Source organism: Anolis sagrei, chromosome 3 (assembly GCF_037176765.1).
Source record: "Anolis sagrei isolate rAnoSag1 chromosome 3, rAnoSag1.mat, whole genome shotgun sequence".
NCBI lineage: Eukaryota > Metazoa > Chordata > Lepidosauria > Squamata > Dactyloidae > Anolis > Anolis sagrei.
This window is the reverse complement of record NC_090023.1, coordinates 154,306,375-154,319,376: the sequence shown is the minus strand read 5'-3', so window position 1 is coordinate 154,319,376 and position 13,002 is coordinate 154,306,375. Positions and strand designations below refer to the sequence as shown.

Below are 13,002 nucleotides of genomic sequence, written 5' to 3'. Positions count from 1 at the left end.
TTCAGCTGTTTCAGGATTTTAAAATGCAGACATGTGCTGGAGCAGTCCACACCAGCATATACGAATGAAGTTGCATGTTTCTTTTTTCTTGAGTCCAGGGATATATAGTCGTGCAAATATTTTTTGGCCCAAAAAGGATTTCAAGCGCACTTTTAAACATTAATGCTGAAAAACCCTTTTATTCTGGTTTCTTCCACATTTATTTATTTATCGAGTCATCAGCAACCAGTCAGTTATATTACATTTCTAACAGAACAAAGCAAACAAACAGACAAAATACAAAATACAGAATACAAAATTTGTGAGTTTGGTAGTTGATTAAATGTCCTTTGACCAGTATCTGGCCACTTGGAGTGCCTCTGGTGTTGCTCAAGAAGGTCCTCCATGGTGCATGTGGCAGGGCTCAGGTTGCATTGCAGCAGGTGGTCAGCGGTTTGCTCTTCTCCACACTCGCATGTCGAGGATTCCACTTTGTAGCCCCATTTCTGAAGGTTGGCTCTGCATCTCGTGGTGCCAGAGCGCAGTCTGTTCAGCGCCTTCCAAGTTGCCCAGTCCTCTGTGTGCCCAGGGGGGAGTCTCTCATTTGGTATCAGCCATTGGTTGAGGTTCTGGGTTTGAGCCTGCCACTTTTGGACTCTCGCTTGCTGAGGTGTTCCATCGAGTGTCTCTGTAGATCTTAGAAAACTATTTCTAGATTTAAGTCATTGACGTGCTGGCTGATACCCAAACAGGGGATGAGCTGGAGATGTCTCTGCCTTGGTCCTTTCACTATTGGCTGCTACTTCCCGGCGGATGTCAGGTGGTGCAATACCGGATAAGCAGTGTAATTTCCACATTTTAGGGCCCCAAAAAAGCAAAGGTTTAAATATTGAAATTATATATTCCTGAAAATGAAATGTAAAGAAGACTGTAACCCACAGGGTTTAGCCTCTTAGTTTAGGAACATTTTAAAGTTCCTGAACTGGCACACGGAGCTTCCTGTTGATAATGTGGTGTGGAATGGAAGTGTTCTCCCTCCTAAGTATACTGCTCTTTCTTTGCTAGCTTAGGTTTCCAATATAGCTGAAGGAGTTTTTCTCTTTCTTACCATAGTTTATCAAGCCAGAATTAAGGGAATTTTTTTCTACAATATATTTTTTTTCTAGATCTAACAATTTCCACTCGTTCTGCCCTGCACATTACTGGTGCTCTGTTGATGTTTTCCCCAGCTGCGAGTGGGGTGGGAGCTATTTATCTGTAAGTAGCTCCCACGTAGCTGAGAGAACAACTAAAAGGGCACCTGACATAGCAGTTCTTCTCTGCAACTTAGCAATTATGGAATCCAGAGGTCAAGGAGTCTTCTGGGATATTGTACAAGACTGGGATCTGTCTAGACACAACAGCAACAAAAGATTAAATAGCATAATTCACAAAAGCCCTTTTGCTTTTGTGCTTCATTCTTTAAAGTTCTAGGGAATACATATTACACCAAGTTAGGTTTTTTAAAAACCTGCTTTCAGGTTTAAAAACATTTCTGAGTTTCTCCATTGTTATGTATAGGGAAAGCAAGAAGGGATGCACATACGTCTTGGTAGACAACAAATAGTAATACTACAGAACATGTTGTCCAAATTTTTGATCAGACGTTTCAACTGCTATAGAAGAAGCAAACTCCGCACTGCAGTTTTCCTGTTGTCTTTTCAAAGGCGTTTGAAGGCAATGAGCAAACCTTTTCCTCCTTGGATAAACATATGCAGAAAAGAAAATTAGAAATTTGTGACCCTATCTCTGAAAGCTCAGGTCATTTCTCTGAGTAGATAGAACAAGAATTCAAACTACTGTCAAGAAGGCCATTTAAAATGGATAATACATATGCCACTAAGATACTTTGATTATTAGAGATGCTCAAAATGTTTGGGCTTTTAAAACACAGAATGCAGGATAAAGAAATTCTCTTTCCAGTAGGAGGTCAGCAGGGCTAACACAGTCATAATAAAACATAATGGAATTTTGAGCTGCGATCTTTCTTTCTGCCATCCATTCCCACCTTTGAATCATATTACTGGAGTATTTCCAGCTACTGACAGGGACCTGTATCTGTGTGTGAAAATGCAAACAGAGTGGGTGGAATTGGAAACAACTGGGTTCAGATTTCTTTTATTGTCTTTTTTACAAGTGCAAAATAAAGATATATTTCATAAACTTTCTTTTTTCAGTGCCGAGGTGATGTTACCAAGACCTACAATCTTGAAGCCTACGACAACTGGTTTAATTGTCTCAGTATGTTGGTTGCTACGGAGATTTGTAAGGCAAGTATATATTAGGAGAGGTGCCACTAGGTATTCTGTTTGCTTTGGCTTATCTATCAATAATAATAATAATAATAATAATAATAATAATAATAATACACTTAGAGCACGTCAAGCTACTCTGGGACTTCTGAATTCAGACTGACAGAGTTTTGGAGCACAATACTCGTGACCTCACGATTGTGTTAAAAAACCAAGTATGGATTGTCGATGTTGTAATCCCAGGTGACAGCAGGATTGAAGAGAAACAACTGGAAAAGCTGACACAATGCGAGAATTTAAAGAGCAAACTGCAAAGACTCTGGCACAAGCCAGTCAGGGTGGTCCCAGTGGTAATCAGCACACTGGGTGCAGCTCCTAAAGACCTTGGCTTGCACTTAAACACAATCGGCGCTGACAAAATTACCATCTGTCAGCTGCAAAAGGCCACCCTACTGGGATCTGCATGCATTATTCAGATACATCACATAGTCCTAGACACTTGGGAAGTGCCCAATGTGTGATCCAATACAACAACCAGCATAATGATCTTTTTTGCTGTGTACTAATCTTGTGTATCAAATAATACACTTTATTTATATTCCACTTTATCTCCCTGGAGGGACTCGGAGCAGATTACAGTGCACATATAAGGCAAACATCCAATGCCTTTTACACAGTGAACAAAGACATATAATATAAAGACAGACACAGGTAAAGGCCTTCCCCTTCCATCTCTGGTGTCTGGGGAAGATGCTCAACTCCAGCCATGGGGAGGTGCTCTTGTTCCATTTTTCCATGCTGAGGAGCTTGTTGTCCCTATCTCTATCTATCTATCTATCTATCTATTTATCTATCTATCTATCTTTGTATGTTTGTCCCACAAAGGCTGTTGCTATGTGAAGTGGCCCTCTGTGATGTCACTGGGAGAGAAAGATACCATGTGTGTGAGAGGAAGGGTGGAAGAAAGGAAAGACCCACAAAGAGAGCCTGCCTGCCATTGCCAGTGTTGACACAGAGACATTGTAGATATACCCTCTTAGAGCTGGGGAAGGGAGTTAAGTAGGTGGACAGTGATCCCAATGACACCCAGGCAATGCTGGCTATACTGTATATACCCTAGTATTTTGGTGTAACTGACTTCAGACTGCCTTGGCTGAAACTCTGTGAGCCTTAGCTCTCTCCCACAAAGTAACTATTTCTGACCTAGCTGGGGATCTACATCAGGGGTCCTCAAACTAAGGCCCGGGGGCCGGATACGGCCCTCCAAGGTCATTTACCTGGCCCTTGCTCAGGGTCAACCTAAGTCTGAAATGACTTGAAAGCATACAACAACAACAACAACAATGACAACAACAATCCTATCTCATCAGCCAAAAGCAGGCCCACACTTCCCATTGAAATACTAATAAGTTTATATTTGTTAACATTGTTCTTCATTTTAATTATTGTGTTGTTTTTAAGTGGGTTTTTTTTTGCACTACAAATAAGATATGTGCAATGGGCATAGGAATTCATTCATGTTTTTTTTCAAATTATAATCCAACCCTTCAACAGTTTGAGGGATTGCGACCTGACCCTCTGTTTAAAAAGTTGGAGGACCCCTGATCTGCATGAACAAATGCAAGTTTTTGCAATGTATCTTGTGGTCACTTGGAGTTAGCTTTTCACCTGTGTCATTGTAATTTGATTAATACTGCATACTAGTCTTGCTGCTGTAAGTAGGCTCCCCATTCTTAAGGACACTTTCCCCAGCTTTTCTCCACTAAAGCCCAGTGACTTCTTTCCCTATGTGGTATGATTTCTCGTTTAACTTGCTTCATGACATATCATACCAGTAGTGTATGAAATAGTGAAATCCCGTGATATAAACGCTGCAGCATATTGCTCTTGAGGTGTAACAGAGTGTCATGATGATGCCCCTTCCGAATTACATCCCCTCTTGATTTCATAACATCTCATATGTTTGTTGTATAGCAATGTATGAGGGCCACAGGAGTCACAATTGCCCGATAATATAAGACTCATGCTTCAGTGAGAGATCAAGGATGTCTCTGGCCATAGAAACACACCACGCCTTATAACTGTGTGACTGTTCTGCTCTTGCAAGAATCCACCATGTGTAGGTGTGAAGGTGCTAGTTTCCATGGATACAAGGATGCCGGATTTGCTAAAGCTGCTTACCGAAAGTGCTGCAGCTTTCAAAAATTAATTTTACAATATATCGGAACAGTTTGTGCCTCTTTTCAAATGGCATATAATCAAGAGAGAGAAAAAAAACATGCATATGCAAGTTGATGTCTAGGCAAGCTTCCCATGATCAACGTTTTCATCTTGCAAGTCCCATAGAGAGTGTGAACATGTAATACAAGGAATATTGACAGTTGCATCAAAAGAAGTGTCTTCTCTGTGCACAATTGGTCACAAATAGACCTATGACTTTTAGCTCATGTCCAAATAGAAACACAAAGATGGAAATTTATGCCAAAAGGTGAACTTTCATATAATTCCATAGAGGAAGTCTGCAGTGATAAACAGAATGTGTTAAAAGATAATCGTTATGTAGCAGAATTATGTGGTAGACTCCTCCCTAGATAATATCTCTTAGACCCCAGGTAGGCAATTATACTTTTAAATGCTCTGTCTGCCAAATGAGCGCCTTAAATATAAAATCTGGCACACCAAGGAGAGCCTTTTTTTGCCTACAGAAGGTTCTGCAGAAGATGAAACTCTTAGAAACACAACTGGAGAAAATAATGTGCATAGGAAGCATTGATCCACGATCAACAAGGGCAGTGAATAGTAACTTGACAAGTATAACAAACACATTCATTCCCAGAAGCTAATTACAAACAGCATAGGCAAAACTGCAACTCAGCAACCCGTCATGTAAATAAACCATTCCTCAAAGTACAAAAGGTAATTCCTACTATGTGGGCAACAAACTGTGAAAATGAAGCAGGAGATAGAGTCAGAGATATCGAGGCACTTTCAGACCTTTTCCATAGGAGAAGTCCCATTTAAGTGCAAAGCTATCCTGTTGCAGTCATGAGTGTGTGTGCTAACTGGATATTTTGGAGAATCAAATTTGAGGTGTAATGGATAGTGTTAGATTTCCAGCGATGAAATATGTGGGAAATTTTCTGAATTCAAATCACTTGATCAGGAAAAACTCCTAGTTTGGATTGTTGTAGGTTTTTTCGGGCTATATGGCCATGTTCTAGAGCAGTGGTTCTCAACCTGGGGTCCCCAGATGTTTTTGGCCTTCAACTCCCAGAAATCCTAACAGCTGGTAAACTGGCTGGGATTTCTGGGAGTTGTAGGCCAAAAACATCTGGGGACCCCAGGTTGAGAACCACTGCTCTAGAGGCATTATCTCCTGACGTTTCGCCTGCATCTATGGCAAGCATCCTCAGAGGTAGTGAGACCTCACTACCTCTGAGGATGCTTGCCATAGATGCAGGCGAAACGTCAGGAGACAATGCCTCTAGAACATGGCCATATAGCCCGAAAAAACCTACAACAACCCAGTGATTCCAGCCATGAAAGCCTTCGACAATACAACTCCTAGTTTAATTTGAGGACTGTGGGTTAAGCCATCATGGAGGTGCAATTGTAAGCCACCTTGAGAAAGGGGTAGAAAAAGGCGGGATATAAATAAGGTAAATAAATAATAGATAAATAAATAAACAGCTAAGCTGCAGAACTTGCTGACTGGAAGGTTGGCAGTTCAGATCCATGTGATGGGGTGAGCTCCCATTGTTAGCTCCAGCTTCTGCCAACCTTGTATTTTGAAAACATGCAAATGTGAGTAGATCAATAGGGACCACTTTGGCGGGAAGGTAACAGCGCTCCATGCAGCCATATGACCTAGGAGATGTCTACAGCCAACGCCAGCTCTTCGGCTTAGAAATGGCGATGAGCACCAACCCCCAGAGCCAGATGCGACTAGACTTAATGTCAAGGGGAAACCTTTACCTTTACCTCTGTTATACTGGAAGCTGGGTGGGGGGCACATTGTTATAATTTGCCTCTCAGGATTATTGGAAGACTGAATTCCACCACATTGAGCTCCTCAGGGAAACTGTAAGATAAAAGAGTAATAAGCAGATAAAGTCAACTAAAATTCAGCAATCACTAATTAAGGAGAAATAAGTCAGTCGTTAAGCTGATTATTCTCATTCACTTACATATTTGATGTCAGTTTAATACTTTATCACTAGGTGGGAAGTGTCCCTCATGAAGTGCAATATAATATTTTACAAGTCGGATTACAGTTCCTCAGTGCCATAATCAAACATTGCTTCCATTCTGTAGTCTCTTCATTCTCAAAGTACTAGATAGAATATATAGGTTTTTTTTCTATTTTTAAAAAAGCAGAATACTCTTAACTGCTACTTGGTATTCTGCTTGCTTGAACCATTCTTCATGCATTCTTTTCTCCACTCCCCCTGCTACCACAAGGAAATGATATAAATTCTTGTTTGGTTGATAAACTCTTCCTAATACTCCAATTCTTGTGTTATATAAGCCAACAGAATTCTAGCAACCCACAATATGCAGGGTTTGTGTGATCTCCCAAGATCATATCTGTTTTTAATAAAAAGGGGATCACAACACAAAACCCCGAAGGCTTTTTTTAAAAAGAAGAGACTCATATTGGGATTGAAGCACTGATAGTCGTTCCACCCCACGACCAAATGAATGCCTTTATAATATGGAACACTCCTACTGTATAGATGTTATTCCTGTTTTCTCCCACTTAAGGCATCTTTATTCAATTTCAGGTTGTGAAGAAAAAACAGCGAACAAGAATAGTGGAATTTTTTATTGATGTGGCCAGAGAGTGTTTCAACATTGGGAACTTTAATTCGATGATGGCCATAATCTGTGAGTACTTTTTTGTGGGACGCCACGGGGCAATATGTTCATGTGTGACAGTGCTGGTAGAGTAATGGTGTTTGGGTGGATCCAGGTTCTGATAATAAATGCAGTAATCTATACCAAGGCTTCTCATCTCTTATGGGAAACCAGTAATAATTTTGTTTCAGCATGTCAGAGACCAGGATCATCTTTGTGCTCATTGGCCACATTTATTTGTTTATTTATTTACTATATTTGTATACCGCCCTTCTCAGCCCTCAGGCCGAAACTCCTGGAAACTTGTTCAGGAACCAGCACTGGTCCAGGGCCCATACTACTTTGAATCGTATTGCCCTGTGTGAAAAATGAGCATCATAGAGATTACTAGAACTGTAGAAACTGACTTTTAAGAGGCTACAGTTCCTAAAGGAATTCATTCAGGAGAGGCAAGAAATTACTCATATCTAGTCACTTAAATATTCTTATGAGCACTCCTTATTACATTTGCACTCACCTCCTAGTGTCACAAATGCCTGTAAAAAAATTGAATGACACTTCATGCAGTGCCAGCACCTTCATGTACATTCAGGGCCATTTTAAAGGACTTGCTTGACATTTTTATTGTCTCATTGCAGCCGGTATGAACCTAAGTCCTGTGGCACGGTTAAAGAAAACATGGTCCAAAGTCAAAACAGCCAAATTTGATGTTTTAGAGGTAAGTTTTTTTGTACATTGCCAAAGCATTTTGCCAAATTCACAGCTGCAATGTGCAATGTGTTTCTTTTCTTTTGAAACTGGGAAGGTTGTATATGTCTAGGACATCTTGAAAATGTGTTTACTAGTATTCAGATACTGGCTACAATCCTGTTGGTGAGACATGCAAGCCTTGCATATGTCCTTTCAATGGGCTTTGATTGTGTGTTCCTGCATGACAAGGAACTGCACTGAATGGTTCTTGTGGTCTCTTCGAACTCTGTGATCCTGAGGTCGAATTTAGACTAGGACCACAGATAAGGAGGATCCATGCCTGGTGAGCATCTATGATTCTAAGGTCAGTTGATTCTTTTGCCTGACTGCAAGCAACTTACCATTCTGAAGTGGTGTTTGTCCCTCAGCTTCTGGTAGACAGTGAGAGCAACCAGGTAGTGACAAGGAGAATTTCTGCAGCTAGATGCCCAAGAAAATAATCGTTGTCCAGGACCTCCAGAGAACTCCCATGATTTGTATAAGGATTTTGTTGTACAGAAACAGATATGGCTGCTACTTGGTTGTCCCACATCCTGCCCAGGTCACTAAATGGCTGTCAGGGAGGACCACAACTATGCATATTTGTTGTAAGACAAAAAGAGGAAGTGGATTTGGCAGAGTTTTACACCCAGCAAGACAACGCAGGATCCTAACCATTGTAACAGTAGAGGAGAGTAAAAGTACACATCGAAATGTACTTGTGAAACAGCAAAATTCTAAATTCACATTGAGATGTACTTGTGAAACAGCAAAATTTTAAATACAAATAAGACAAGTTTTTCCAAAGCTTTTTATTCGGCAACCTTAATTCAGTTAAATGTTTGGAGACCTTCCAGTTATTTTTATATTCATTGGCTTGATCTGTGAGACAGAAACACATATGTTCATCTAACTGAACAACTGGAAAGGATAGAGCCTGTACATTTTGTTCTCATACTTGTATAAGTCAGGGGTATGCAGCCTCAGGCCTTCCAGACAAGATCTCCCATCACCCCTGACCATTGACAATACTGTTTGGACCTGATGGGAACTAGAATACTACAGCAAGAATACTACAGGTTGCCAGTATATCTGGGAGTAAAAACCTCTTTAAAATAAGAGGTGGAGCTCAAGGGAAAGGACTTGGAATATCCATAAAGAGAGGAGGGCCTCTGCATTCAGTGTACTTACAGAGCTATTTTAAATATATATATATTTTCCTTGCACATATGATATATGTGGGATTTATTATTCTTCATCTCTAATTGAAGACTGCCATCTGGTGGCGAGAGATAGTCAACATTCCATAATAAAAAGACCATCATAAGAGATGTTTCTACTAAATCACACTATGAAACACAATCACCTGTTAACCATTAACTCTTCCAATGAAAAGCAAACATACAAGCAGACTGTTCTAGGGTAAAGACAGAAACAAGGAACAGTTTTATTACATGGCTTTGCCAACATCAAAAGTTAGCCGTACCTTTTACTACTATTGTAAAAAATAAAAAATGTAATATTTTTAGGGATTGCATCCATGTGGAGTAAGAGCAATTGATGATCAGATTAGCTTAGGTCTGCATGTAACATTACTCTAACATTCATTAAACTTAGTTTGCTTTCCCGGGGATGTAAGCAAGAACTACTTTGTAGAAGCATTATGTACTTCCAAACAGACTGGAATGATTTCCAAGCGAATTCATAACAGAAAGGGCATCATTAAAGGCAACAAATCACTTAGTAAAAGTGAATGTCAACAGTTTCTTAGGAATATGCACAACAGACACATATCTTCTTTCTACCATCAACATTTAGTGTATTGTTAGTACACCTGAGGTTTATTATTTGGAAGATCTGTCATGTTTATGGGGTGATCAAGACACAAAGTACCCAACCATTACCAGAATTAGATTGCAGGATTGAGATTTACACAAAACAGCCCATCATCCACAAAATATCCACCAGCTTTTGCCTTCATGATCTGAATAATCTGAATAGTTGTTAAAGTTTAAATCACTACAAATCGCAATAATAGTTACTTTGAATCAGGACTTCCATTTCATACCATTGTTCATCTAGGAGGGAAGCGATTACACATAAGATTCTGTAAGTTTGTCTTTAAGATGAATTTGTATGTAAAATGCACATTTTAAAGCATACTTTAAAATGCACATACATCCAGGGGTGTGTGTGTGTATGTGTGTGTATATGTGTGTGTGTGTGTGTGTGTGTGTGTGTGTGTGTGTGTGTGTGTATATATATATATATATATATATAAGTTTGGCTAGCAGAGGGGAAGATTAACCCCTGTTCAAAAGATTTCACCTCACTTTCCATTCCTGTGATAGTTGGATTTTCAAAAATTAGGTTTGTTGTGGAAACAAAGACTAATGATAAAGCTTCAGACACCTTTTGCCCATGATAACTCCCGAGGGGTAAATTTCTCTCATTTCATGTTGTCTCACCCCCGTTCTTAACAGTGAGTCGTTTGTAAGTCAGAAGTTTGTAACTTGGGGTCTATCTGTATTTGTACTTATGGGAGTTCTAATAAGAAATTGTTTTTCTCGTTGTTGTTGTTTTTGACCTAACAGCATCACATGGACCCATCCAGTAACTTCTGTAATTATCGAACCGCCCTCCAAGGAGCAGCACAGAGATCCTTGACAGCACACAGCAGCCGGGAGAAAATAGTCATCCCCGTTTTCAACCTTTTCATTAAAGATATCTACTTTCTGCACAAAATACACACCAACCACTTGCCCAATGGGCAAATTAACTTTAAGGTAATCAGCACGCAATCATATGATGGGTGTGAAAAGAATTTGGGAATCTCCAATCTAAGGGGGAGAATGCCACCTAAGTTTGTGAAAATTTTTCATTGTGGTCCAATGTGGTCTAATGGTTTGAATGTTGGAAGTATGACTCTGGAGATCAGGGCTCAAAATCCTGGTCAGCCATGGAAACCTACTATGTGACCTTGGGCAAATTACTCTTTCTCAGTCTTAGAGGAAAGAAATAAACACCCTTTTTTAATATAAAAAAACCCCAGCTGCAACAAAATTGGAATCTTTACTTGGTCAATCTTTTAGTGAACAAAAAATATGCACTGCATAGTTGGCATGTGGCGAAGGAGTGGAAACCTGTCTTGGACCAGAAACAGCACATTCTACATCAGAAGGAGATAACTGTAGCCAATTTTCTATACTAAGACCCTGGAAATTTGCCCAAAAATGGTCATAGGTGAAACCAAACCATAAATGGACAAGAATTTGAATCTGGGTATAAAATGCAGGCATATTTTGATGCTGGACAGTGTAGTATAAAATATAGAGAAAGGTAAATTTCTGGAGACTTCGGAAAGGCTATGAAATAATTCAGTGGTATATAAAATGTGCCAGTTCAATAATAAATCCAGATCTGACTAGAACCTGAATCATATCTAGTAGTCTATGGCTACTACATTGGGCTAACAGGCTAATGATCTAGGCAAGATTTTATAGTGATGCTAATTTTATGAACCATGAGGGGGAATTGCAGTAGTAGCTGATGGCTTCCATTTCAATGAAGTAATGAATTGAATTCTCACCCCCTGGGGTGAGAAAGGCAGGGTAAAAATGCCATAATTAAATACAAAAATAAATAAATTTAAAGGAGATATTCAAAATGCTGGCACTAATTTGGGTACAGGGGTCAGAACCTTGGATAGTTCCTTTAAAGTTCAGACTAACCCAAAAGAGATTCACCAATTATTATTATTATTATATTATTATAACTTTATTTGTACCCCGCAAGCATCTCCCGAAGGATTCGATGCGGCTCACAATAGGCCGAAGCCCAACACAATACAATAATACAATATCTAGCAAATAAAAACAGTTAAGCAGAAAAACAATAACAATAGCAATACGACAAGACATTATTAAAACTGAGTCGGCCGGAGTAGGGGGTACAAGGTTAAAAGTGCTGATGTATCGGAGGGGTGTGGGATTATGATATAAGTGCGGTGTGCAGTGTGCGGTGATTTGGTACTAAAGTGCTTCTGGGATTTGGTAGTGGGAGATTCCTAATCTGAAAAGGCACATTGGAACAGCCAGGTTTTCAAATTCTTTCTGAAGACTGCCAGTGTAGGGGCTTGTCTGAGATCTTTCGGGAGGGCGTTCCAGAGGCAGGGGGCCACCACGAAGAAGGCCCCGTCTCGCGTCCCCACCAAGCGCGCTTGTGACGCGGGCGGGATCACGAGCAGGGCCTCTCCAGATGACTGGAGTGAGCGTGTGGGTTCGTAGACAGCGATGCAGTCACGCAGGTAGGGTGGTCCCAAACCGTTCAGGGCTTTGTAGGTAATTCACCAACCTATTGATCTAGAAGTCTCCAATTTCCACTGGAGAACAAAACATATGGCTGTGAGGATTTTCATTTTTCCAGCAGCTTAAGACAAGACTTCTGCAGTTGTACTAACCGAGGTGACTGCATGCCCAACCTTATGCCATGGTTTATTCAATCAGCATTGCCATGACGTGCTGGTTGCATCATAATACCACTAGTTCTCCCATGTCCTCCCCCAAGGTATTCTAATCTGAGTTGTGACCAAGGTAAGATGTCACAAGTAACTGTTGCTTGTAATGCATTATTTCTTGAACAGAGTGGATGGGAATGAAGAGTGTAGCGATGATGCTGATGTTTTTTTTTTATGTCAGGAGTGACTGCAAGTCACTTCTGGTGTGAGAGAATTGGCTGTCTGCAAGGACATTGCCCAGGGGATGCCTGGATGTGTGATGTTTTACCATCCTTGTGGGGGGCTTCTCTTATGTCCCCGCATGGGGACCTGGAGCTGATGGAGGGAGCTCAACCACTCTCCCTAGATTAGAACTGCTGACCTATCAGTCAGCAGTCCTGCCAGCACTAGGTTTTAACCCATTGCATCACCAGGGGCTCCTAATAATAATAATAATAATAATAATATACTTTATTTTTATTCCACCCTTTCTCCCTGAGGGGACTCAGCACACATCCATGGCAAACATTCAATGCCGTTATAGAATTAACAATACATAAACGGGTAAAGGTTTTCCCATCTTTTTCCATTTCCGGCATCTGGAGGCTGTGCTTGACTCTGACCATAGGGCACTGCTGTTGTTCCATCTTC

General features: G+C 40.4%; 1 protein-coding gene across 3 annotated transcripts in view; it reads left to right on the top strand.

Moving 5' to 3' along the window:
- RASGEF1A (RasGEF domain family member 1A) overlaps positions 1-13,002 on the top strand; it is a 376,938-nt gene that overhangs the window by 355,043 nt on the left and 8,893 nt on the right. For all 3 annotated transcript variants that reach the window (XM_060769048.2, XM_060769047.2, XM_060769049.2), the window contains 4 exons: positions 2,196-2,288; positions 7,055-7,157; positions 7,766-7,845; positions 10,451-10,642. In XM_060769048.2, the coding sequence (XP_060625031.1) occupies positions 2,196-2,288; positions 7,055-7,157; positions 7,766-7,845; positions 10,451-10,642 (468 nt within the window). The remainder of the gene's footprint in view (positions 1-2,195; positions 2,289-7,054; positions 7,158-7,765; positions 7,846-10,450; positions 10,643-13,002) is intronic.